This window comes from Balearica regulorum, chromosome 5 (assembly GCF_011004875.1).
Source record: "Balearica regulorum gibbericeps isolate bBalReg1 chromosome 5, bBalReg1.pri, whole genome shotgun sequence".
In the NCBI taxonomy this organism is placed as follows: Eukaryota; Metazoa; Chordata; class Aves; order Gruiformes; family Gruidae; genus Balearica; species Balearica regulorum.
In genome coordinates this window covers 30364075-30391990 of record NC_046188.1, presented here as the reverse complement: position 1 = coordinate 30391990, position 27916 = coordinate 30364075, and the positions used below count along the sequence as shown (strand labels likewise).

Genomic DNA, 27916 nt, shown 5'->3' with positions numbered 1-27916 from the left:
AAGAGAGGAAACATTTATTATAATAACACTTTAAACCGATGTAAAATCCTCTGATCCATTACGTATTACAACAGATACAAGAAAGGACACTATCTACAGTGTATTTTATCTTTGAAAACTAATGGCCTGAAACTACCAAGATCTGAATTACTTCTATAATACCACTTAGATGAATAAGGCCTATTCATGGAATTGTCAAGAGCAAATCATGTCAAACTGATGTAATTTCCTTCCCTGACGTGGTTACAAGCCTTGTAGGTGGGAAAGAAGTAGTAGATGATGTGTCTCTTAAAGCTTTAAACAAATCTCACATGACATAAGGAACAGAAATGTGGTTTTGATGAAACTTGTATGGAGTGGATGTAACCTACTGGCTGGAAAACTATAACCAGAACAATTATCAGTGCTTCAGTATTATTAAAAACAAATACCAGGTGGCATCTGTCCTGGCTATGAGTCTCTTTGTTCTTTTAGTTAATGACCCAAATGATGAAGAATATATTTATTACACTTGCAGAGGATACAAACTAAGGAGGGACCAAGCTCTTGGCCAACGATTTTGAGGGCCAAGATGAGAATTCAAAAGGCACGGACAAGCTGAAGGAGCACCACAGGGAAAAACAGAATGAGATTCAGTGGGGACAAATACAACGCCATGAGGAATAACTGCAAACCAATTTATAATGCACATGGTCACCCGGTATTTTCCCCTTGGCCCCACTTTTCTTACAGACAGCGGCAAGGAGCTGCTCTTTTATGCTGCTGCTTCACAGTGCCACCGCTCGGCACTTCATCCGGGAGGGCCTTGGTCTGTTCCACCAAGGTCCGGAGCCGTAGCACTTCTCTCACCGCAAAATGCTCCATCTCCAGCAAGCTCTCCGCTCTCCCCGGGGCCTGCTGGGTCCGCCCAGCCTCAGCCCCGCCGCCGGGGCTCCAGGCCTCCTGGGCTGGGCAGAGGCCGGGGCACCGGCCGAGCGGGGAGAAGCTCGGCGCGGCGCAGGGGGCGGGCCGCGGCGCGGCGAAACGGCGACATCTCAGCGCGCCCGGGGCGGGGAAGCGGCGGGCGGCATGGGGGCTCTTGTCTGGCGTTGGGGGCTGCGCGCCGCTCGGTTCTTCGTCGGCGGTGGGAGGGCTCCAACGGCGCCGCCGCGCCACCCGGGCTGCGGGCCCGCCGCTGGCGCTGCTCGGTTTGCCGACTCCGCGGTGAGTGAACCGTGAGCTCTCCGCCCTGCGCCGGGGCCGCCCCGGGGCGGGCGGGGAGCGGGACCGCTGTCCTCGCCGGCCGCGGAGGATCGGGCTGTGTGCTTGGGGTGGGAGGTAGGAGGGCCGCCGTGGCCTAGACCTGCTCGGGTGCCCAGGCGGGCCGTGTCCTGGCGCAGCCGGTTCAGCAGTTGCTCTGTGGTGTGGCGCTGCAGGGCGTTAACAGCGAGGGGTGGTCCGGGGCAGCGGCCGGACCGGGCAGAGGAAGATGAGACTCTGTCGGGTTTTCTGCCTGGGACCCGGTCGATACTGTGGAAGTCGCGAGCGGTCGCTCACCGCCTGTGGTGGTAAAGTCGGGCCACCAGGTAGCAGGTGGGACGCTGCCCGTCGAGATGTAGGCTCCTGTCTGTCAGTGTATCCCTCCTGCTGCGGGGGCCCGCAGGTGCAGAAGAGCTGTCGTGTGCCTCTGGCTCTGAAGTGACAGGGAAGCGGGGCTTGCTCCAGCCAGCCGGCGCTTGCACAGCTACCTGCGGCACGGCTCGGGCAGGGACAGCTCTCGGGAAAGCTGCCTGCGTCCCTCTGGCACCTGGGGTTTCCCTTCCTTTGCTGTAAGCTGCATTTGTTGTGCTTGAAGCAACTGTAACATAAAAGACCACTAGGTGTAGCCTATTTTTAAAGCTTCCGACTTTTTAAGTGGTGTTTGGGTTTATTTTAACACAAGCCCTCATTCTTTTTTTCTTTTAAGTGTTAAGATCGATCATATTTAACTATGTGTGTAAACAAAATGCCAACTGGGGTATTTTAAGTAGGCCCCGTTCCTGCCAGCCTGCCTGCTGGTGAAGCAGGCTCCCTTTGGGAGGGCCTGCGTACAAAATGGTTTTTTTGACCAGCAGTGAAAATTTCTTAGCACCCAGGTGGATTCTTCCCTGTCAGCTTTCTCTAGGAAAACTGCAGGTCGGTGCATACGCGTTCACTTGCTCTCTGTTTTTTGTTAGTCCTCAAGCTCCAGGGATGAAGCGCTGAGGGACAAACGTGCCCAGATCCTGTCGCGTGGGCTGCCGAAACGGAAGCCCATAGAAGGAGTTAAGCAGGTGGTTGTCTTGGCTTCTGGAAAAGGGGGAGTTGGAAAATCAACAACAGCAGGTAAGACTTTTTTTTTTTTTAACTGTTTACTTTGCACATTTTGTAATACTTTGTAGGGAATATTTGGGCACTTGTTGTGTCATTACCTTGTAATTGAGTCCCACTAAGTGGGAGAGCCCTTCACCTCTGTCAAGTCCCATTGAAGCCATTGAGAATCTATGTAGCTACAGGGGTCTTGGCTTTAAATGAGGTACAAATCTAGCAGACAGCTTTGAAATACTATCTTCGTAATAGTGCGGTGCTGTCTTGGGACAGTCCGCTTGCTTAAGAAGTGGTGTAAGCTGAGGTAGAGGGGATCATGTGCGGGTGCAGTGATACTGTTCCTCCTTCCCCAGCAGCGTAGGTGTGCCTGTGCAGTGCTCCTCTGTGCTGTGTCGGCATAGTCATGTACTCTGTAGAGGATACTAATATTTAGAAGGTTTCAAAATCAGGCCTCCATCCAATTTTCTCAACTATTTTTATAGGTGTTTCATGAACAAAAGATGAAACAGTAGTTATAAAAACCATGAATTGATCAGAGCCTTGTGACACACCTTGAACTCTTCTCTCAGCCCCACCATTAGGTTTTGAATTAATTTTTCTCTAACTGTTCAGTTCCTAGGTGGTAGAACAAGATAGTGCACGGGTTACTAGTACTGCAGAAATTTGCTTGAAGTTAAACAAGGATGACACTGAAGGTAAACCCCTTAGCAAAGATCACTGTAAAGTGTTAGAAATTTGTTTAAAAATCTCTTCCTTAGCATCTAGGTTAGGAAAAGAGTCATCCTTTAGTTGAATGGTGTCTGCTGTTCGTCTCCATTTGCCATGAATAACACATTGATGTAGCTTTTAATTTCTCATTTTGTGGTTTCTATTTCACCCGTGCTTGAAAAGGACTGTCTAATAAATACTAGAACAGACAAATGTGATATCCCTAGTAAGAGTAACTGTACTTAAAAAAAGATTGGAAGTATTTTTTCTGTACATAGGATACACTTATATACTATCCTATACATAGGATACACATTCCTGTACAAAGACATGCAAAACAATAAATACTTGAATTTCTTAATGATGTACCTTTTGAGTGATGATTATAATTCATAGACTGGTTGTTTCAGGTTACGGAAAATACCAAATATGTGGTTGTAAATCAACAGATTTACAAACTGAACATAATTTGAACAGTAAATTCAGATTATCCTCCTCCTGTCTGCAAACAAATGTGCTCATTTAAGTTCCGCTAACTGGCATCTGTATGTAATTTGTACATATCTGTATGTAATTTTTACATAAAGTATGATACATGTATAAATAACACTTGAAGAGCTGGGACTTTATACCCATGCATTTAAAAATAAAAAATTAGGGTTCAACAAGCATTAAATAAGAGAGTTGAGATATGAATGAACCATTCAGATGTTGCTATATTGGACAGCCATTTGTTAATGAATGTATTCATTTATAATATTGATAAGAAAAAGGAATCTAGATTCTTGTTTATTAAAATGAGAATAAATTTCATGGTTCAGATGAACAATTCAAGATCAGATAACTCGTATGAACTAAAGTATTGCATGGGATCATTGCTGAAGTAGGTACTTAAAATTTTATTCTTCCTATTGAAGGTTTATGGGGAACGTGTTTGGTGACAAACTCCACTGACTCATTTTGAGAGCAGGAGTTGAAAAGGAAGGAGGGTGGTACACACATCTAATTCCTAAAGCACCACAGAAAATGTCATCAGCCTTATTGTCTGCATCTTTCTGCAGGACTGTCAAGGCTCTTCATACTCTTTCCTCCAGTGTGTTTTATGTTTCAGTTGCTCCAAATCTCCATTTCAGGACAAGTGGATATGCGTTCTGGTCAAGTTTGTCAGGGCCCTTCCTTCACCTGTCTTTGTATTTCTGTTGAATAACTCTTTCTGTTTATTGCATATAGCTTTCATGTTGTATTCTATGTTGCTTCTAGCAATTTTTGGTCTTCTGAAATCAATGTAGTCAATGACTAAAAGAAGAAATTCTGTTATAGAAAAAGTATCTTTCAATGCATGTTTAAATGCTTTGATTGTTTCTTCTTGTTTTTGTTTGCCTAGTATAAGTGTTGGTTGGTTTGTTTCCTATCTCTTTCCTGTCAAGTTTCTGTCTGTTACCAGCATTTTGTTGTATTTACTCCATCTGGCCAAAGTTGGGGGGGTTTTTTTGTTTGTTTTTTATCTCTTCTGTCTCCTCTTTTGCATTACCTGAAGATGAGAGTACTGCAGAGACTTGATCCTGGTGCGAGAAGAGTTCAAAGTGTGGTCTTGAAAGAAGAGAATTTTCTAATTTATTGAAACTCTTATTGTTTTCAGCTGTGGAAGTGGAATAAAATTAATGGCTGGTGTTCTTGCTCACATTTTGTTAATCCTGCAGTTTGAAGAAGATAAAACTACTGATGTTACCAACTACCTCGGCCTTCAGACATTTTTAGCAAAGACTAATGGGCTGAGATTTTTCATTACTGTTCAGGAGACCTGATACATTTGACTATATGTTGACTTTATCTCAGTCATATTAACTGTGATTTTTTTTTTGTTTGTTTGTTTTTAATCTTGCATGCTTTTATTCTGTATGTAGGATGTACTATTTTTGAAACTCACCCTTTCAAGGTAGTGGCCAAAATCCAACTGTTCACCTGACCAACCTGGGCACAGGTCTGGGCTTTGGCAAAGGTGATAATAGTATTTGTTCATGGTTTCTTTCCAGGATCAACGTCACATTTTTTGATTCTGGGCCTTCTGGGTGTTAAAATATCCTGATAACTAGTCATAAAGTGGTTATTCCATTTCTAAATGCCACTTACGCTGAGATGTAAGTATTGAAAGTTATCTTTCAGAGACAGTTCATCTTGGTTATCTATAAGTATTTTATTGATGAGGAGGATTAACTATGTCACAGATGAGATGTACTCAGCTGGCTCTGGACATGTCTGATTTGGGGCCAAGAAGCTTTATTTGTATTGTTAGCTCAACGTTCTGAGAATTCAGCTGTGCTATTACTAAGGCCAGTTCGGATTTGGAAGTTACAAAGTACAAACTAATAAACCTTCCCAGACTTGTACTGATTTCCAGAAGACTAACTCTGATCTCCCTGTGCATCATTCTTGATACTGGTCAGCTGGTTCAGCATGGGCAGAGATACCATGGTGACTTTTGTTGGAGCCTGCTGTGAAGTTTTAAAAATAATTAAAAAAAAAAAGTTGTATTGAACTTCTGGAATATATCTGCCCTGCTCTCCTGCACTCCTGTTTATGGGAGCTTACTAACATGAATATTTAGGGTCAGTTTAGATCCTACGCTGCATCTCTATGTCCTCTTGGAACTGACAGTAATACAAAGACAACAGAATGCAAAAATCAGCTGGGATTCAGGAGAGAACATGAGGTGTCCAGCTAGATATCCAGCTAAAAACCTCAGGTTTTCCCACTATATTATTCTCACTGTCTCCTCTTTTTCCCTTCAATAGCTGAATATCCTTTATTGAAGAAGCATTGAGGATCATACTTTAATTTTCACACATATAATTGTATAGGAAGAAGAGAGATGTATGAAGTGTTTTTAAGACAGTGTGTGGAGTAACTCGCTGCTTCCTTTGTGTCTCTTCAGACATGAGCTGCAGTTGATTTTGGTTTTTTTCTCTTTTGTTTATCATTGGTTTGCTTGTTTTTTCTCCTTATCTGTGATCTGTAGATTCAAGTTTCAGAGGATGAATTTTACTCTGATTAATTCAGGGAACACTTAATCAAGCATCTCTTTAAATAGCAAACTGAAGAATAAAATCTGTATGCTTTATCAGGTTAGGAGTAAACTGAGGCTGTGTGCTTCTTGGGGAGAGCTGTACAATTTTCCTTGTTAATCTCACCATTTTGCTTAAAAGAACTTACCTTTCTCATTACTAAATTCCTTAAGCTGGCAGTCTGGCTCCCCAGCTTGTTCTCAGTACGTTCATACTCTTCCGGTAGAACAAGACTGACTGCAGGTTGTCTTTCTTAAAAGGCTCTATGGACTAACATACAGCAATGTGTAAAGAAAGCAAAAGATGTTACCCAAGAAAGAGTTGTATGTGTGTTGGTGTTTTTTTGGTGGGTTTTTTCTTTTTGTTTTTAAAACATGTTATTCCTTGGATTATAACAATTACTATTTGGTTATACTGAAGCTTCTGGGTCTTCCAAGATAATTGAAGCTGGTGAGCCATTAAAAGATACCATTTCTTGCATGTGCTTTTTAGTTCTGGAGTTAAGTATTGATGGAAATGTAAAAACTGTAAACAAACTCACAGTCTTTTTGATTACTTCATCCTATTTTTCTGTTTCTTTAGCTGTTACAGATGCTTTCAGGGTAGATGAGACTTTGTTTTCGGATTTAAAAATCATGTGAAAAGCATGCATTGTACCTTCTTCCATAAAATATACATGTTTAATATATCACAAGAAATCAAAAAGGAGTATGATTGTCTCTCTGGTCACTGTACTTTAATAGTTCAGGCCAATACTTACCTAATCTCTGGTTTTCAGAAAGTTTACTAGAGACTGTGGTGAAGGTTACCTATGGTAGGGTTATTTTAGTTTTATAGTACAGTGTCCACTTTTCAAAAGTCAAGTGGGTACCTCAAAATTTTTTTCTTAATGTTATCCTTTGGCAAAACACTTAGATTGTATTTTTATTTTGTAATGTTCTCTAGAAACTTTTTTAGAGTTTGCAACTTTTGGCAGATTAGTTTGGGTTTGTTACTTTGTTAGCAAACATGGACTGAAATGTGGGTGCTGCTGCCACTTAAACTAGTAATATTGTAGAGATGCAAGAAGCTAAGAACCAGGATGATGAATGCAATTATTAAGTGTGATGCATTTATATTATATTTTCTCTTGTTAGAAATGATAACATTCTCAATATTTAGGAATTAAGTTTTCTTGCACTTAATCTTTTTTTTTCTTCTTTCTTGCAGTAAATATAGCCCTCGCCCTAGCAGCAAATGATTCGGTAGGTGAACATCTAATTATCAGCCTTAATGTGACACAAGTGTGTGAATCATAAATAAAACTCTAACTGCTGGGGGGCAGTCACATTAAATCTAAGTGTTTACTCTGACAGTTAATTTCTTTATTTGTTTTTCATGGACTTCTGAGTTTATATTAGTTTGTTTATATTTTATCAGTACCATGAATGATTCAGTAGCTCTCATCCTTCATGTGGGTTTAGCTGTGTCCTTTTCCTTGTGTGTCTCTGAGTTCAACTGCAATTCTTCACAGAGGTGTAGATGTAGTAGAGGATGTTTGTGCAGGTTGGAGACTCATAATAAATAATTAAATTCTATCACTTCAGAGCACTGACTTGGAAAAAATATGAGTAAGTGCTGGATGGTGTCCAAAACATTTTCATAACTCTAAAGATTTACTTTTTCTGGAGAAATTAATGTGTATGAATAGTTTATATATAAATAGCTGAGGAAAAAAAAAGGAGCTATGTATCTTCCCTAAAGCTTGGAAATACATGTTTTGAGTGACAAAATATCATTGCCCAGTTTGATATTGCTCGAACTTTTACTTGGACTATAAATAGACAGTGGGAACCATTCAAGTGTAAAAACAACAGGTCTTCCTTATGTCCATCTGCTGCTATAAACTGGGAGTAGTTCCATTGTACATGTTTATTGCCACAGAGGTAAACTCAGAAGCAAGCTTCACTTCCTATGTAAGGGTATATAATGCAGGTTTTGTACTCATAAAGCATTAATTAAGAACAAAATATCCTCAAGTACTTTAATCTGGAAAATGTAGAATCTTTTTCTTGTAAAAGATGAGTAAAAGAAAACAACAAGTAGGAGGAGTGAGGTTTACAGGCAATCTGCACACTTCCCATAGGAATTTTGTAAAAGATTAAAAAAAAAATCCATAAACTCAGTCATACTTGATAGAAGAGAGTGTTTAAAGCTGTTATATGAAATATGTACTGTTTGTAATGGCATCTGATTTTGATATTTCACAGTTTTTAATTCTGTGTTTTAAATAGGCTGCTGGAGTAATTTGATTTCAGAGAAAAATCTGTCATCTTGAAAAGCAAAACTGCTTGAATGGTTCCTTCTAATTAACTTTAAAACACAGCATTTGCTGTAATACTTTTAAAAAACAAAAGTGATCCTGCAATGTGATCTGTGTTGTGCCATGGTCATTGAGTGGCTCCATGGAAACCGTGTCAACTAATTGCACATAACTTTCTGTACCGGCTTAAGTGTTTTTAGGATTGTACCCGATACTTTTCAAACATGCAGTTTGGTGCATTGTTTATATTTAGATAAAGCATCTCTCAGCAATTCTGAAATACACAAATTGTGGGATTATACCCTTTTGTTAGGAGTTAAATGTCTGGCTTTAGACATAATGCTGTGATACACCACTTGAGTAGCGCATTAAAACACTTGTAAAGCACACAAACAAGAGAGACCATAGTCTAGAATGATTGAAGAGGTTATTGCCAAAGTTATTTGGAAAACCAGAGACTGAGAAATAATTTTAAATGAAATTGAGCCAAGAAAGTTAAGTAAACATAGACTGTGCTAGTCATTACTGATACTACAGTTATGTGGTGGTATAACATTGGAGACCTGCATCCATTGATGTTAATCAATGAAGAGCAGCTGAAATTGATGACATAGCCGTGACTTGCATGAACTGATGGTCACAATTTAACAAGCTACTGCCGTGGTGAAATTGCGCATTGATGTAGTTAGAGGTTAGAAAATATGAAATTAAGGTGGATTGAATAAACTCAACTCTACCTTATTTGTTCATGCATTGATACATGTATTTTTTAAGATAATGATGGTATACATCATGTTTATGTTTAATCTTTGGGCTTGAATTTGCTGGTGTGTTCATTTGCGTATTACCATTGATTTCAGTTTACTAGTTTTCTAGATCAGGGTTATGAAATTAATATCTCTGGGACCTTGATCCAGGCTGAGATTGTCTAGTGCTCTGAATTGTAGGGATCATTGCAATGTTCAGTTTTGTTATGGTGAAATAAATGAGGAGGTTGTTTTCCAGAGTCCATTGGTGCCTCCTGCTGAAGTTTATAGTGAATTTCTTTGACCTCAGATATGCAGCAGTGGACCTCTTCATTTTACTTTTAATAACTACTGATTGTGCATTGCCTTCCCACAGTTTCCTTTCCCTTCGTTGCTATCTTAAGTTCATCTCTTTCAGAGGAAGCAGAAATGATTCTGTTAGTAGATCAGAGCTTCAGCAGTCTCCTGCAACTTCATTACAATCCTTATGTCTCTTATAAGCAAAATACAGATTTATAGAAACTGATGGTTGAACTTGATGTACTGTTTAAAGGAGGAAAGAAAGGACTCATGAAGAAAGATAGGTCGCCATGACAATAAAGGTCTGTGCTTCCTTAGATACCGTCTGTTTCTGTTACAAGTTCAATATTTATAACTAGATTTTCAAAGCAAGTAGTATACTGGAACTAAATGACTTTAAAAATAATGTTGTCTTCTGATCTTTCAAGTGTTCTTTTTCTAAGATTATACAGGTCACAGACTATTGAGAACAACTGTTTTCTGGTGGGGGAGATCTGTAGAAGATGCTTTCAGAGGAGATTAGATTAGAGTAGATTCTTGCTGCTTTCAGTAACAGCTGTGACATCTTATTGTTGTTCGATAGTGTCATAAGCCAGAGGAAGATTAACAGAGCATAAAGGAATTTTTTGTACTCTTGATAAAAGAAAGCTTCCTTCCATCTTTTAAAAGTTGACTTTCTGTAGTTAAAAAACAAAACCCACTGTTGCTATAGATAGATTTTTTTTTAAATATTATTATTATTTTATTTTTAATATGGCAGCTTTTTCAGTTATTATAGTGATGATCTGAAGTATTAAGGCATTAATGGAGCCTTGGACATTGTCATTGGCACACAGTGTTGTTGGCAGAGCTGGGATTAGAATTCAGGAGTTCGTCTTGCATGCTGGTGCTCGGTCTGTTCGGCATATTTTTACCTCATGGTTACAGAGTAAATAATTCAAGACAGGATTTCATTTAGATGCCTAGATACCACGTCCAAGACAAAGTAGGTTTTTTGGGAGTTTTGTTTTGGTTGTTTTTTTTTTTTTTTATGCAAAGCCAGGGAAATGAGCAGGGCAGCCTCTTAACCCTTTCTGGAATATTTGGCTTTTGGTGCCCCAGGTTACCTGTTGTAGATGAATTAGTTAAGAATTGTAAAAGCACTTGTGCCTGTATCAAGACCTATAAATCTATACAATGTTCTTTTTGTGTTAAGAAATAACTTAAAGTTTTACCCTTGTGTCCTATTTTTAATTGCTTAGTTTGACAGCTGATTCTTTTCATTCTTTTGATGTACCAACAGTCAGTTGTGCTCCCCTACGAGCACTTGGGAAGAAATTTTGGATTTCGTGCCAGGACGATTCATATTCGGACTAGAATGAGTATTTATGAAAACTGCCTGGCCAGAGACGATTTATTATAGTAGAAACAAGTTGAATTAATAGATGGCAGCAATAATAGGATAGAGATTGCTTGTTTATGAACAGAGTATTTTAGTCAGCAAACACCAGCTGTGCATGACTAAGGATGGCACAAATCCAGTTGGGAGGCTACATGCTTGTGCTGTCACTGTAAGGCAAGCTCCCCAGTCAGATTTCCTTTGACTCTGCTTTTCTTTCCAGGAAGATTTACATTTTTCACTATAAGATGAAATGGTTTTTGTGTCGTGAAGAACAGTGGAGCAAGAAGTAAACCCACATGGAACGAATTAGCACGTAAGCATAAGCAAGTGGCTTCTGCCCACGGCAGCGGGGGGATGTGATTAAAGGCATCAGTTTTAATTGCGCTAGCCTAACTCTGTGTCAGGGGTCAAGTAGACCAGGACCAAAATTTGGAATACATCAAGGATGATTTTATCTTAGGGAGTGGCCTTTGTTTTCCCAAGCAAACCCACTGGTTGCTGAGCAACGTAGGGTTTCCAATGTACAACCATCCGTGTTTCTGTACCGAGAGAGGCGGCAGGGGGAGCGCCGGGGGCTGAGCCCAGCATTTCACCCCTGCTGTATCGCGTTGAACCTGGGCAGTGAAGGGCCAAACACGCCATCTTGTAATGTAAATAAAGCTGGGGAAGCTGATGATTAGCTAAATGAAAAACACTTACTTGAACAATATCACAGTCAAAATGTCACAACGCAGATTTTCTTTTTTTTAAAGCAGAAAACTTGTGTGGTTGTCTGCCTATTATACACATACACGAGTTTCTCACAGATATATAGTTAGAGCTTAGAAATTATGTAATTATGATCAGAGTCTTCATGTGAATTCACTATTGTGATAATAAGATTAGTTTTAATTATTTCAAAATGTGTTTTTAATCAAACAAAGCACATTAATTTTAAAACTACTCTAAATGCACCCAGCCTATTTTCTTTACATTCCAGCTCTTTTTCAAATAGTTGGCTCCTGTAATTAAACTATTTGTCTACAGGGTAACATTTGACTGCTGCATGATGTCACAATGTATATACATTTCTTTCTGGTAAGGAAAAAATTCCACGTGGGAGGAACAAACAAATCCTTCACAGAATAATTATAGCATGAAGGCAAGTTTTGACCTGTTTTGTGCAGCTCTTGTGCAGCTTTCCTAATCATTAGGGTTTGATTTCCAGGCATCTTTACCTTTGTTGCTTAGAGAATCAGATGACTTTAATTGCTGTAGATAAGGTGTTTATGCTTGTTTCTTAATGCTAAAAAGTGTCAGTAAAGCTGGAGATGCCAGTTGGAATTGATTGGGGTTATCTGGCAATGACAGCTCAGCTTCTAGATCAGCTGAGAAAATGATAGGATAAAAACTTTAAAATTCTTACAGTTTTTCAAGTAAAAAATGAGGGAATTTTTTTTTTTTTTTAAAACATAGGCCACTTAGTCATTTATTAAAATAAAGCATTTTATATGCTTAATTTAAGGAAAATAAAAATTCTAGGATTTTTTTTTTTTTTTTGGAAAGTATTGCATGTAGAGTTAATTACCTGCATCCTGAGTCTTTAAGTCATTGAAAGCCTAGTACAGATGTCAGACAGACTGATGTGAAAGGTGAACTATGTTTATAATGGTTTGGCATGCTGTGCAAGTGGTAAGGCATCTTGTAGAAATGTAGTATTGTTTGAGATTCTGTTTTGGATTTTGGTAATTTATTTTTAAAATGGTGCTGTATTGATTTTTTTTTTTTTTTCAAGAGGATACGTAATGTGCAAGAAGGCCAAACAAGGTCAAATTATTGGTATCTGATTATTTAGAAATCTGACTAGGAGCTACTGCAGACTGTTGTGAAAAAAACATATGAAGGAAAAGGGCTTTTAAACCAGTAGAAGAGTGAGTGTTTAAAACAAATCTACATTTCTAGGATAGAGAGTGAGAAAACTGTGGTGGTACTTTTTTGGCTTTAATCCAATTTACAGCTAGGCACTTAAATAGTGTGCAGCTGAAAGAGTTAGAGAATTAGGGATTAAAAGATGGCTATTCAGTGTGTCAGTATGTCAAACGAGGAATCTGGAGCCTATCCTGATTTTAAGTTCCCTTTTGTCCTCTAGACATTGCTGCTTGCAGTTTGGGATTAGCTCTAAGTCTGTAATGACATTAAAAGGGTAAATTGAGGGTCCTGCTGGTGGATTAAGAGCACAGGCTTTAAAAATAACTGGCACCTTCACTTAGCAAAGCTGGAATTTCTGTCTTTGGAATGGGCTGCAGCTGCTGAATATTGGGAGTGCTTCTAATGTAGGGAATCCTTCACCATATAGAACAACGATAGCTCATTAACCTGTGTCTCCATCCCTCCTAGGCTGAACACCAGGGAATTCTGGTGGTCTGCAGAGTTTACTTCAAAGTAAAATATCATTCACTAGTGTCCTGTGGGGATACATACGCCCTACCAAGTATGGAAAAAAGTCTCAAAAAAGATGAGCAAAAATGAAATTAATTCTGTCAAAGAGTCTCTGGATGTTTAGCAGTAACGTAGGCTATGTTGATTAACAGCTATTTATAGCAGCTTTTTGTGAGCTGACTTTTTTTTTTTCCTTCTTTCTCTCTGTTGGCATGAAGTCTTTTATCAGGCTTGTTCCTCAATAAAGCATTTTGCAACTTGGAAGAAATCAATGAATATCACCACATTCTCTGCTGAACACAGAAATACGTGTGCAGGGTTCCTCTGTCATGTCTGAATGGAACTGGTTACATTTGGTTGAAAAATCTGTTACTGGAAAATCTAATTGATATCATAGTTAATGTTACCTGAAAGACAAAAAAGGCAACCTATGTAAAGAAAGTATATTGGAGAGACTAAACAACTCTTAAGTGTCTACCAAAATAGTTAACAGGAGAAAAGATATGGGTCATTTATTATCATTATGCTGGATCGATGGGCTGAGGGCAACAGTACGAGGTTCAACATGGCTCAGTGCTGGGTCCTGCACTTGGGTCACAACAACCCCATGCAACGCTACAGGCTTGGGGAAGAGTGGCTGGAAAGCTGCTGGCAGAAAAGGACCTGGGGGTGTTGGTTGACAGCTGGCTGAATATGAGCCAACAGTGTGCCCAGGTGGCCAAGAAAGCCAACAGCATCCTGGCTTGTATCAGAAATAGTGTGGCCAGCAGGACTAGGGAAGTGATCATCCCCCTGTACTTGCACTGATGAGGCTGCACCTTGAGTACTGTGTTCAGTTTTGGGCTACTCACTACAAGACAGACATTGAGGTGCTGCAGTGTGTCCAAAGAAGGGCAACGAAGCTGGTGAAGGGTCTAGAGAACAAGTCTTATGAGGACCAGCTGAGGGAACTGGGGTTGTTTAGTCTGGAGAAAAAGAGGCTGAGAGGAGACCTTATTACTCTCTACAACTGCCTGAAAGGACATTGTAGTCAGGTGGGTGTCGCTCTCTTCTTCCAAGTAACAAGTGATAGAACAAGAGGAAATGGTCTCAAGTTGCACCAGGGGAGGTTTAGGTTGGGTATTAGGCAAAATTTCTTCACCGAAAGGCTTATCAAGCGCTGGAACAGGCTCCCCAGGGAAGTGGTTGAGTCACCGACCCTGGTGGTATTTAAAAGATGCATAGATGTGGTGCTTAGGGACATGGTTTAGTGGTTGGACTTGGCAGAGCTAGGTTAACAGTTGGACTCAATGATCTTAAAGGTCTTTTCCAAGCTAAATAATTCTATGATTTTGTTATCTGAACAAGGACCATGTATAGAAAAACACCTGCCTAAGAGAACAAGCGTAATAGCAATTTGATAATTTTTGAATCAGCATAAAGAAAAGCAGAGGAGGCAAAATTTACTGGATGTTTACAAGAACTCTCTGCCAGCATATGGAGGGACTGGGTGTCTAATATGACCTTCAACAACTTTACTTTTTTCCCAAAAAAGAATTTATTACAACTAAGCTCAGAGCCTGAAAATCATTAATTCAGAATACAGCTATCTTGCAAATCTGTATCGCTCACAAGGCAGTGGCCAAGTTCAAAGGCTAAACTGAACTTTAATTACATTGAGAATCTTGCCAGAGAAGTTAAAGGAAAGGATCTTTTGAGTGAGGTTATCAATGCCTGTAATTTGTACACTGAACAAATGAAGCTGTAGGATTCTCGTCTTTCAGTGATATATGCAAGAATACTTGCTTTATTGATGTAGCATTTGGTTTTGTTGTAAATCTATACCTGGTGACTGTGAAAACTTGTTTTCATTTCTCAGTGTAGGTGAGAGAAGTTTCTAAATTGGAATGAAAACTTTACTGTATTTGTACTGGGGTAAGAGATGCAGTGATTATATAGATGTACCTTATGCTGAATATTTGTCAGAAATCTTTAGACAGGTGTAATTGGGCAAATTAATATTTTGTTGAGAAGATTAATTGTAGTGAAGAGGATAATGTAGTCAGCGATGTAAAAGCAGCAGGTGAAGAGGAGTTATAGTTCTTCACCGCAGTCCTTTATCCTGGGTTGTTTGGTTTTTGGTTTTTTTTTTTTTTTTTTTTGGTGTGATCTTGAACTCACCAATGATCAGATGACACCATGGCAGCTGGCACCAGTACTGCAGAAAGAGCAAATACCAGCAGTAGCCTATGCTAAAAAACATTTAGCTAGAGGGAGGGGGAACCTTAAGAGCATTGATAAGAAGGTAAATATGAACATCTGTGAGTGTTTAAGTATATTTTTTGCTGAATAGACCATGAGGGTACTTTTGGGTTTTCATGTGCCCATAATATATTTCTTTCTAGTTTTGTGTTCTTTCTGCCTGATGGAGCATTGATAAGGATCTTACTGAAGAGGCCGATAATTCCGCATGTGTTACCTTAGTGTATTTTTTCCAAAGTAGCTTCCCATATGTCCAGCATCCTGGGAGTATGCAATTAAATCATTTGAGAATGGTTACGTTGTCAGTTATATCTTCAGAGTCTTAAGCTGTTAAAGAATCACAGCATCGTAGGGGTTGGAAGGGACCTCTGGAGATCATCTAGTGCAACCCCCTTGCTAAAGCAGGATCATCTGGAGCAGGTTGCACAGGATCTTGTACAGGCGGGTTTTGAGTATCTCCAGAGAAGGAGACTCCACAACCTCTCTGGGCAGCCTGTTCCAGTGCTCGGTCACCCTCAGAGTGAAGAAGTTTTTCCTCACGTTGAGATGGAACTTCCTGTGTTTGAGTTTGTGCCCATTGCCGCTGGTCCTGTCACTGGGCACCACTCAACACAGTTTGGCCCCATCCTCTTGTCACCCACCCTTTAGATATTTATAAGTGTAGGTGAGATCCCCTCTCGGTCTTCTCCAGGCTGAACAGACCCAGCTCTCTCAGCCTTTCCTCATACAAGAGATGCTCCAGTCCCCTAATCATCCTTGTAGCCCTCCACTGGACTCTCTCCAGGAGTTCCTTGTCTTTCTTGAACTGGGGAGCCCAGAACTGGACACAGAACTTGCAGTTAGGCAACAAAAAAGTACAAGTCTCTAGAAAGTATTTTCCAGGTGTAGTAAACTTGAATATTGATTCAAACTTTCTTCCATGTCTGGGCAGGTGGAAGGAAAAGGAAAAGTGTTAACTTGAGAACAGCTGTTTTGAACTTGGTTATTCCTATATCAGCTGGAGAGACAGAATGCTGTTTGTTAGTAGCATAGAAATATTTTTATGAGGAAATGCAGCCATAAGAAGATGGTGGAATTGTATTACCTGAATCCTTTTCCTGCAGAGTGCCAGTGGTGACTGTAGCAGTGGTATGTGCTGTGCTCTGAAAAAACACATAGAAACAGGGGGACTTTGACATGCTTGGGTGTGCTTTGAGTGCTGCCTTTCTGTCTGCATAACCCTAATATTACTTAAGAAAAAAATAATTCAGCATTGGTGTGAGAAGTATATGCATATGAAAATAATGTCATAAGACATTACAGGAATCCTAGGGCTTTTTTTTTTCTCTTTTTTGGTTGTGTTTTGTTTTTCAGTTGTCTTCTTGGCCCTGCTTGTGATCTCCTGTAATCTGTTCCTTCTGCCCAGATGTTCTTTTTTTGCCTTGTCTGATGTTATACATGTTTTTTAAGTTTTGTTTTAAAACAGCAGTACTTTGAAAGATGTGTTGATTTAAATGAGATGTGGGTTATATGGGTGAAAACACAATTTATTAAAATTTAATTTAATTTTTTTGTCATTATCGTAACTCTTGCACCTGGATTAAACTTCACTCAGCAGGAGAAGTATCTGGTGTTGGTAATTCTGATTAACAATTTCATGTGGTGCATCCAGGTGTATACAAATTATTTCATCTTTTTGGGGATTTAAAACATTGTAAATGCTGGAAGAGATGATCTGAACTGTGCTGTGCCTGTCTTAAAAGATCCCTTGGTACTTGCCATAATGCTTTTCCAGGATAATTAAACCTTGAGTAAAGGGTTATTATTAGTATTCTAGGGATGGTTACATACTGCAAAAGCAGGGGTACTTGGGAGAAACAAAACTCAAAACCTGAGCTGATTGGGCCGATGCTTTCTGTATAAGCTGCTACTTTTAGGCAGTGTAAACTCTTTTTACCTAACATGTTGAATTGCTTCGTGAAGAAAAAAACCCTACCTTAGGCTGTCTTTGGTGAGGTTCTGCCAGTGATTTAAAGATTTTCCAGAAGACCTTTCTCCTATAATCCTGTAGAAAGCACCCTGCCTACCAGAACACTTATGTAACAGATTCTCCAGTTTCTACAACTCTTGTTAATTATTTTTCTGTTTGAAGACTACCATTTCATTGAACCATATCCATAAACAAAAGCAGTGCATTTCAGAAACAGGCATCTTTCTTACTTTTGAGGAAGTGTGTAAATTTTTTTGAGAAACTGTTGAGTTTATTGTATTAGCTTGGAGTAGTAGCTGAATTTGCAAAGTCCTTCTAGATAAGTGAGGGATATTTTTCTCCAGTGTGTATGTCTTTATTCTTCATTTCAGGAAATTTGATACACTTGTAGATACACTCTTGCTGATTCCTAGGAATAAGTGGCCTGTAGTAGTGAAGATTTGACTATGCCCAGGAGGTCATGAAGTCAATCTAATTATTTTAGATCATCCTAAATCTTGAGTCCCTTTAGGCTGAAAACTAAACTGTAGCGAGTTGTAAGATCACTGGTTAGTCAGTCAGTGGATAGTCATGATCCTTACTGAGTGGGAAAACCCTCAAAATTTGAGGGAAAGGATGTCAGTCAGGTTTAAAACATGATGTAGGTTTTCCTGCAAATATTTACTTTCATTTGAGAAGTAATTAGGTGGCACAGCCCTTAGATGATGTTTTGATGGGTTTGATTAGCTGCTGACACAGATAAAGGGACTGAGTCATGATTCTTTCTAATCTGTTAAAATATGCATTTTGTACCAGAACAAAGAAGCTCTAATACTGTTGTTGATGTCTTTGAAATCTAACATAAAAATGTGTCTTTTCAATCTTTTTGAAATTGCAGCTTTCATACACTAGGCAAGAAGTAGAATAATTTGTCAGAGTAACTCCTGAACTTTTTTGTAATAGCTTTCAGAAGATGTTATAAAGAAAGGAATATTAAAATGTCTAAATGAAATAATCCATGTAATTACATATGCTTTGCTCTGTATATTGAATAACTGAAGGCAAATTGGTTGATTTTTGTAGTAAAAAATTATTTTTCAAAGTACATAGTAGATCACTTAGGATAATGCATTTTTTACTTCTCAGTTGTAAAATTTAAAATGCAAGTGGCTTATATTAGGTAAATTTGACACTTTAAATTGCTTACCTGTGAAGTGTGTCTTCAGGGTTCACTGTCAACAGCTTAAAAAAAGAGAATGAGAAAAAAAGAAAACCCCCACAGAAAAACAAACCTCCAAACGCAAATTATTACATATCTTTGTCCTGGTTTTTGGCTGGGATAGTGTTAATTTTCACAAGAAGCTGGGACGGGACACGGCCAGGACAGTTGACCCAAACTGGCCAGAGGAATATTCCGTACCGTATGACTTCATGTTCAGTATACAAGGGGGAGGAGCTGCCCAGGGAAGGGGGATCAGTGCTTGGGGACAGGCTGGGCGTCGGATTTGGGTGGTGAGCAAATTGCATTGTGTATCAGCTGCTTTGTACGTTCTTTTGTTAGTATTGTTGTTGTTGTTTTCTTCTCCCTTTGCTGTCCAGTATCCTTATCCTGACCCACGAGTTTTACCATTGTCTTCCAGTTCTCCTCCCCATCCCACCAGTGTGCAGAATGAGTGAGCAGCCGTGTGGTGCTTAGTTGCCAGCTGGGGCTAAACCACGACAGTGTTGTAGTAAAAAGGATCAGTCTTGATTCTCAGCTGTCTAGGCTTCTGTGATTTAGTTTCTTTATCTTAAATGAATTTCGGATTTATTGAGAAGTAGTGGCCTGAATACTTAAGTTTTTAATCCAGGTGCACTTCTGTTTTAAAAAAACCCCAAACTGATTGTGATGCCACAGAACATACTTCATGTTTAGAAATCTTGCTCAAGGGTAGAGATGCTGTGCACTTGCATTAAAAGCCTCATTATACTCTTCTTCTAACCAGAAACTTGATCACTGAGCTTTTGTCTTTCTCTCCATCTTTCCCATCAAAACTGTGCTAAAAATGTGGTGTAATATATGATACCAAATTCTGAAAGCTTCATCCAAAAAACAAAGCACACATTTTGAAACACTAACAGTGAAAGTCTGATTTGGCATTGTTGGAAAAGCTCCTATTGCTGCCTTAACCTTTCAAACAAGCCCTTAAACATACTTGCTTCCAATTTTGCAAAATGTTGAATACAGTTAGCTTTTTATATTAGAGAAAACTTGATGTTCAGCACTTTAAAGGGCTTCCTCTTTACTACTGAATTTGCAGAACTTGTAATTGGTAGTGTGTCTTGCCATCTGTAGGAAAAATAGTTTAATTTCCACAAAATATGTATGTATATCTATAAAAAAAGCATATAGAAATGAATCTTGTTAGTCTAGACTACATAGTTGAAATAATTTTTATTTAAAGTTTATTGCCTGCTGTACCATATGTAGTTGAATAAACCCTTTTTTTAGCATTCTTTTGTGTAAATGCATTTGATTAAAATGTTATGCCTGCTTAACTGGCTTCAGGGGCTTGCATTACAGTGTTTTCAAGATGCACGCAAAAGTTTACTCTGGCCATTTAAATGGAAGATAAAAATATGTTTTTTCTGTTTTTCACATTCCTTGTAGTCACTAATGCACAATTCAAATTGCATTAATTCAAATATATTTACAAACACTGGGTTTTTTTTTTTTTTACAATAAAATTTGATGCCTTTTAAAAAAGTTAAAATACTGTTTCGTCATAAATGTACATGGAGTAGAGAGAACATTGCTTATAATGTTTGTTAATATAAAGTCTGTGGTCTACATAGTAAGTAAGAAAATGTGCAAGTGAGGATTCTGTTTATTGAGAATCTCGATTTTGTGAAGACGTCTGGCTCAACTTGTAGAGACGTTATATTTCGTGCTTCAGTTGCAGTTTAGAGAGAAAGGAAGCAGTGATAACTTATGTCTAAAATCAAGATCATATTTTTATTCCTATGGGCAGTTTTGAAATTTTGCTCAACTAATAATTCTTAAAGGAAGACATACATTTTGACAAACACTTTTTTTTTTTCCTTACACAGACAAAAGAAGTTGGTTTACTTGATACAGACATATATGGACCTTCAATTCCAAAGATGATGAACTTAAGAGGAAACCCAGAAGTAACACCAAGTAAGTGGAAGTGATTTTTTTTTTCTGTCTTCTTTGTACAGGGATGAGCATGGACCACTCATTAGTGTTTCATTGGTGTGGCACAGGAGGGATGCAAACAGAAGATGAAGACTTAGTGTAATTTTTTTTTTTTTTTAATTTTAGTAAGGTTGCTTTCAAAGCTAGCTTGTACAAGTAGGAGCAAATTCAGGGTTGTCTTTTTTTTCCTGGGGAAAAGTTAATTCAGGTAGGAGAGTCTGGAGAGAAACGAGGAAGACCTAAAGTAGAAAGGTTGCATCAAGTCTGTTTAGCTTTCAGAAGTTTAAATTCCACCTAGGCCGACCAAAGGTGAAACTGAAGAATGGCTTTATCCTGATACCCTGTTCATGTGATGCTTGAGTGTAAGGGAGTTGGGTTTTTTGGGGTGGTAGGGACACTGAGGTGACAGAATTTGTTTAATGCTTTGTTTTGCCCATCCTGTGATAAAGTGCATGTAATATAAAAACTAAAAACATATAACCACAGAAAAAAACAGTCCCACACAATAACACCTACCTTACACATTAAAAAAGTACTGGGATCCTACTGAGGAAAGTACAAACTGGCAGTTCTTGTTGACAGGGAGGGATCAAGGAAATGTACCAGTTCAAATAGGACAGAAAAGGGCTTCAGTGAAGTAATCATCTGTAAATACCCATTAATGTTTGTGGGCAGTAATTGCTAGGTAAAAGGGAAGTTAAATATTCCTTCCACTTCCTTTCATGCCATTATCTTTGTTTATTTATCATAGAATCATAGAATAGTTTGGGTTGGAAGGTACCTTTAAAGGTCATCTAGTCCAAGCCCCCTTTTATAAGCAGGGACATCTTCGTCTAGATCAGGTTGCTCAGAGCCCCATCCAACCTGACCTTGAAAGTTTCCAGGGATGGGGCATCTACCACCTCTCTGGGCAACCTGTTCCAGTGTTTCACCACCCTCACCATAAAAAAAAAAAAAAAAGTCTTCCTTATATCTAGTTTGCATCTACCCTCTTTTAGGTTAAAACCATTATCCCTTGTCCTGTCACAGCAGGCCCTGCTAAGAAGTCTGTCCCCACCTTTCTTACGAGAACCCCTTTTAGTTCTGAAAGGCTACAGTAAGGTGTCCCCGGAGCCTTCTCTTCTCCAGGCTGAACAACCCCAACTCTCTCTGCCTTTCCTCATAGGAGAGGTGTTCCAGCCCCTACATCTACTCTGCTATTGTTGTAGAATGTTCATTTGTAACTGATCTTAATTTGTGCATGTGCGTGGGTGTTGTGGTGGTGGTTGTTCTGTATACTTGGTATAAAGCGTGCAAAATGAAAAACTGCCAATATCTTTGAAGGGTGGGTATCGAGCTCGCAACGTTAGCCTAAAAAAAATTATTAAGTGGCAACCTTAGATTTTTCTTCTATAATTATAATTCTGTCTTCTTATGCTTATACCTTGTACTCTAGATAAAGTAATGCATTTCCATATATGGATGCACTGCATGTCCTTATACAGGCAACTGTCAGATTGAGTACTTTCTACATTTAAGTACCTGGCTTACAGATACAGACTTTATTTAGATTAATTTCTACGAGAGGAGGAGAGTACTTGTTTTTATTTGTTGGGTTTCTGTTTTATTTTTTGAAGTCAAAGGCTAATTCTGTTGTGTAGTACATAAATAACAACCCTCTCATGTATCATCAGTAGAGTTTGACTTCCTGATACAAATTGACGTATTCTTGCATTCTCTTGTACTTTGGACCCTGTTGAGGCTATATGTCATACAGGCTGTGTTTTCCTGTAACAGAGATTTTTGCTATTAATTTTGCATTTGAAGTGCATTATGCAATATGAACACAAAAGGGACTATGTTGTGGTGTTCTTCATATCTCCTCTTTTCCTTTTTATGTTACGTTGACTTTTATCTTTCCAAAGGAGATGAAGTAAAAATTTGATTTTCTTTTTTTTTCTCACTGTCTGAAAAATTGATTAGATAACTTTGAACTTCTTATACATTTTGCTGTGTATTTTATCAGTCCATACCAACTTAAAATCCATGTCATGAGCCACAAATAAGAAGCAAGTTTCCCAGTCTATTTCATATGATCATGCAAATTAACTGGCTTGGAAAGCAAGAACTTCAGAGTATATTCAGTCAGATACTAGGGCAGCTCAGTTTTGTATATAAATTTCAGTGACTAGATTTTTTTGGGTATACAGCTGAGAATTCTCTATAAACTTTTGTCTTAACATGTTCTGAGTATTGTTAAAAATATGGAATTCAATGTAATAGAAAGAAATTGGAGGATTTGCCTGAATTTAAATTGCTGCTGGTGACTTGTAAGCATTAACATTTTGATCACTAAAATGTATTCTTTCTACTTCTGTGTGGAATGTACAAGCAAATCTTACCAGGATTTAAGAACATACCTTATTTTTTAACTGATGGAAAATGAATTTGCATATGTCAAAAGCTTGCCATATTACATAAGTCTATTGGGAAACTCACGTAGTAATTCAGTATGAATGATAACAGGATAGTTTGTATTTGAGGAATTCCATTCATTTCTCTGTTCACTTTAGCTCTTGAGTTGATGAAGCTGTAGAGTAACAACAATGAAAGTACTGGTAAAGTAGCTGACATTAAGATGATTTCATTGTGAAAATAGGAATTTGGAGGGCATAGGAAGCTTTGATTGTGAACTTCAAGGACACCTTTATGTGTGACAGGATAAGCTTGCAAGGAAGTGATCCATCGTAGGTGTATATATATATGGTGTGTATGTATAGGTGTATATATGCATGTATAGATATAAAAATATGTATGACCCTTGTGTTTTGATATAATGAGTTTTAGTGATGTTTTTGAATTTCTTACTATGTTTTCAAGAATAAAACATAAACTCTGAACAAATATTATTTTGTACAGTAGCTGAGCAAACCCAGGCAGTTCTGTATTAAAGATGTGCACTAGCAATGTATAAATAACAAAAAGTGAATTAAAAACTTTTTTTTAATAGTATGGCAATCAAAAATTATCTTTAAAGTCTATTGCTGTCTTCAGCTTGAGGCCTGGACTTGAAAATGAATCCGTAGAGCAATCTTGGGAGGTTCTGAGCAGTCTTGCACTCTTTGATTTCTATTTCTTTTCTCACATGTAGCAGTTGAAAAGAGATTAGGGATGCCTGGTACCATACTAAATAAATCCATGCAGCAATTATTACTTCTGAATAGAAATTATTATAGTTATGCTGTAATTTAAGTTTTCAAAGTGAATTAGGAGTTCTTAGGAGAAAGTCTGTATAAATGGAAGATACTCCATTAATTTAGTTTTGTGAACTGTAGTACATCGGAAAGTCTGCTAACATTTAATAGGGTGTCATTCAAAATACTTTAACTAAATGGTCAGGGAAATATTGGTTAATAAGTTCATAACTGAATTTAATTAGCTAATGGGGGATTATCTAACTATGGAATAAATAGTAACATCAGCTACAATATATTCACAGGGCAATGCTTATTACACAAGTAACAAAAGCATTATTTATATTCTTTCCCGAAATAATTTACTTAAAAGTTGTTTTCTGGCTTAGTGAACTGCATAATTTCATTTTTTTTTCCTTTTTATAAAATCTACCATTTAAACTAGTTGGCAGAGAGTAAAAGCTATTGCCAAAAAGATATTGCCATTTTGCCAGATAAATATAAAATTTCTTCACTTAATTTAAATTATTATGAAGGTTTTGGTGGGCTTTTTTTCTTTATGACAGTTGAGTGCTCTCTTAATATTTCAAAGCTTTGATGCCATTTTATATCCTCAGTATCTTTTTTTATTTCTTAATGAAATAGTATATTCAAAAGATGAATAGTGGGCATCTGCTTTCAAAATTTGGAATAAAAAGTAATTTTTGGGAGAAAGCTAGCAGTAGTTGTGTCTGGCCCCGCTGAGTCTAATAATACTGCAGGAGCTATAGAAATGAAATTACTGATAAAATTCTGAAGACAGAAATAGGCACTTGCATTTTTTTTTCACTGGGACACATTTACATGTCTGCTACTCTTTAGACTGTGATAGCAGAATCTCATAACAAAGTGATAATTTAAAATAGAATCTGTTGTGACTGTTTAAAAATGTCTGCTGGAAATAGCTGCATCAAGGGATTGTGCTGCATCCATTTGAGGGTTATAAACAGAAAAATTGGATTGAACTAGTTAAATACAGAAGATATTACATAGGTAGGGTAGTTAGTGAGGTAACCATGAAGAAATTTCTTGATCTTACATAAGGGTTTAATTTTAAAGATACAGCTTGTATTCTCAAAGTTGTCTTTATCATGCTTTACCAGTGGAATCGCATCACAATTAATTTGAATAAAACCAAAATTTGATTCTTGCAAAAAAGTCGTATTTGCTCCTGCTATTACCTCTTGATTTGTGAACAAGTGATTTTTAGATTTTGTATAGTCTAATGATATGCTCTACTGTTTCTATTTTGAAAGAAGTCTGAACTGAAACCCTGTGTTTTACTTTTGGTGATGTTTTATCTCAGTTTATCTGGATGGCTGAAGTAGAGTAGTCCCATGTGTCTTACATGTGACAAAATAATGATTCAGAATGTTGTAATTAGTTGTGGTTTATATTTTGTAGGCTCTTTCATATGTGATGAGGTAATTGAAAATGAGAAGAATACTCAGGTCTTAAATACTTTATTCTGGACCTTGACTATTGCCCTCTAGCCTGTAACAATTAACCTCAAACTGTATTAATTCAGCTATTGTTTAGTTTACTTGTAGAAAAAATTGATGACCTTTACTTAGAAGGGAAAGGAGGTGGAGGATACCGAATTCTGCAAGGAATTATTTATAGGCATGCAGTTGTTAGCTCTCTTTAAAAAATAAAATACCTCTAGACAGTTAATTTATTAAAATTTTATTCTTCATTATACATAAATTCATACTTACAATTACAAAAAAGTAAGGCAAAAAGTACAGATGAGTAGTGTAGTAATTAAAGCCTCTGACTGAGAGCAGTCTTTTTTTTAAATGGCAAATCAAATATTACTAAATGCTATTGCAATACAAATTACTGAAACACTGTAACCTGAAAAAATCCATTTTGGGTACCTGAAAGCGGAAGTGTATTACTCTTCACGTTGTTAATCCTGCAGTGCAGTAATTATAAATGTTTTGATATGGATTATGGCTAGCAAATATTCATTACATTGTAAGGTTTACTCTTAGAGATACAAATGGTTTGTCTGGTTCAACGTTTATGCAAACTGGAATCAAATTTCAAAATTATTTTATTGTGGTAACATGATACACATTTTATTGTACATACGTAAAGGAAATTACTCTTTTTTTTTTTGTTTGTACACTGGACACATTTACCTTTTTGCTTATTTCAGAGGAATAAATGTTTCCATCCTTCTCTACTAGAAGTAAAATTGAAGAACTGCAACTAATTCTGAATTTTCTCAATATATTTACCTTGCAATTTTGCTTTTATGTTTTTTTTTTCTCTATGGGTTTCTTGCTGTATTTTCCCTCTTTTTCCTTGCCCTTCTCTACAGTACAATGGAGAGGCTTTTCAGAATAAGAAATGAAGCAGAATACATAAAAAATATAAAAAATGTATTTTAATCCTTTCACTATAGTGCCCAGAGGCTAAAAGTGACAGAAGAGTTTAAAAGCTAGCATCTCTTTCTTGTGCTTTAGTTGATGGTCATAATTTTGTAAAGTACATAGACCTTCACTTGACAAGTGGTGAAATCAGAATAAAATCACAGAAGGATGTCTGAGGTGGTTCATGTGAAATGCAAAAGGGAATATTTAATATAAACAGAAACACTTTTTTTTTTAAAGTGGAGAATCCACAAGTTTACCGTAGTTTTCGTCTATGTCATCGGTGTCCAGGTGCTTTTTTTTCCCCTTTTTTAAATTGCACACAATGATTTGAAGTTTTTTTCTTCCACATCGTTTCATATTGACCCTAAAAAGGCTGAATCGACTTGAATGTATCGAGTTCCGTAGTTTTGCTTTGAAAGCAATGGAAGTCCCTAGTTAACTGAAGTGGTTTTTGAAGTTAGATCTTGAATCGAAGGTAATGCAAAGGGAACGTCTGCCCCTCGTGTTCCTGCGTCTCCCTGTTCTGCTTTGCTGTTGTCTGTCGCACTGTCTGACCAGGGCAGTCCCCTTCTTGCAGAAGCAAGTCAGTGCTTCTGATAATACGAGCCTTCACAGAGGTTTTGTGGGTCAGGACAGAAGCCTTGAACTGAGCGTCGTATTAGTCTATTGCATTCCTCGTGGGTATAATGAACTAAAAGAACCCATCCAAATTAGTCTAATAAAGCTTTTGATCCCCTATAAATAAACTTTTTTGGCTCCGTGGGGATCTGAGGGCTTTTCAAAATGTGGATTATTTTAGCAATTTTAAGGCATTTGTGATGGAAGGTAATGGCAAGATACTTAAAGCTAGTCCTGTGTTACTATTCTAAACCTAACAAGTCAGCAGTACTTTAAAATGTAACACAGGTATGACTAAATCACTGTGCTGTTTACTTGTGCCAGACTTGCTTTTGAAGTATAGTCTTCCAGCAAGCAATTAGTTCTCTTGCTTTTAGGTGGGACTAATGAAGTCATATCTGCAAAACAGTTCTGTTAATGAAAAAGCTTTTACAGAGCTTTGCTTCCTCTGCAGTCTATCAGGAGGAAAAAAGTGGAAAACCTACTCAGGTAATGGGATTGGTAGGCTGACTAAATATGAGGAGCAAATCTTTTGGAAAAAGCTGCATTTCTTTATGCATTTTTTTCTTAAAGTTGAACTGCGAGTATTGAATCTTCGAGTCTCATTGCTGGTTTGCTTTGGTTTAAGTATTTGTGATGTCTTTGGGGTTAATAACACTGTTAGTGCGGGGTGTAATGGGAAATAACAGCCTTCCTTGCGTGGAGCTCTTCAAGCTTAAAATACAAATTGCAGTATTTCTGGGGCAATCCTGCAAATAAACTTATAACACAGTGTGAAATCAAGCTTGAAGTCTCATTTAGTCTGTCACTTGCCATAGAATATTCTGGGCTTCTGGCATAAGTGGTTAAAACAATGATTTAAAATTTGTGACTCTGACTAACCTTTTGGTGACAGCATCCTTTCCCCTCTGATGTCTCTGTGTTTTATTGCGGGATACCCTGGGGCCCTGTCCGCCACATTTCTTTTCCCTTTTCTGCACTGTGGGTGGAATTCACTGGCCTTAGCTTAGGAAACTAATACTGCTTTAAACATGCTGGAGTGCGGTGTCTGGCATCTAGCTGCCCCTTCAGA

At 37.9% G+C, this 27916-nt stretch overlaps 1 protein-coding gene across 6 annotated transcripts in view; it reads left to right on the top strand.

The window, feature by feature from the left end:
- The first annotated feature begins 956 nt into the window (after positions 1-956).
- NUBPL (NUBP iron-sulfur cluster assembly factor, mitochondrial) overlaps positions 957-27916 on the top strand; it is an 86683-nt gene continuing 59723 nt past the window's right edge. For 2 of the 6 annotated variants that reach the window (XR_012835656.1, XM_075754032.1), the window contains exons 1-4: positions 964-1203; positions 2196-2343; positions 7305-7339; positions 20522-20612. Coding sequence is in view for 4 of the 6 variants with exons in the window: in XM_075754032.1 (XP_075610147.1) it covers positions 1069-1203; positions 2196-2343; positions 7305-7339; positions 20522-20612 (409 nt within the window). In the remaining 2 variants the exon portion in view is untranslated. Of the gene's footprint in view, positions 1204-2195; positions 2344-7304; positions 7340-11044; positions 11138-20521; positions 20613-27916 lie in introns of all 6 variants that reach the window. The other 4 variants (XM_075754034.1, XM_075754033.1, XM_075754030.1 and 1 more) reach the window with 4 other exon arrangements.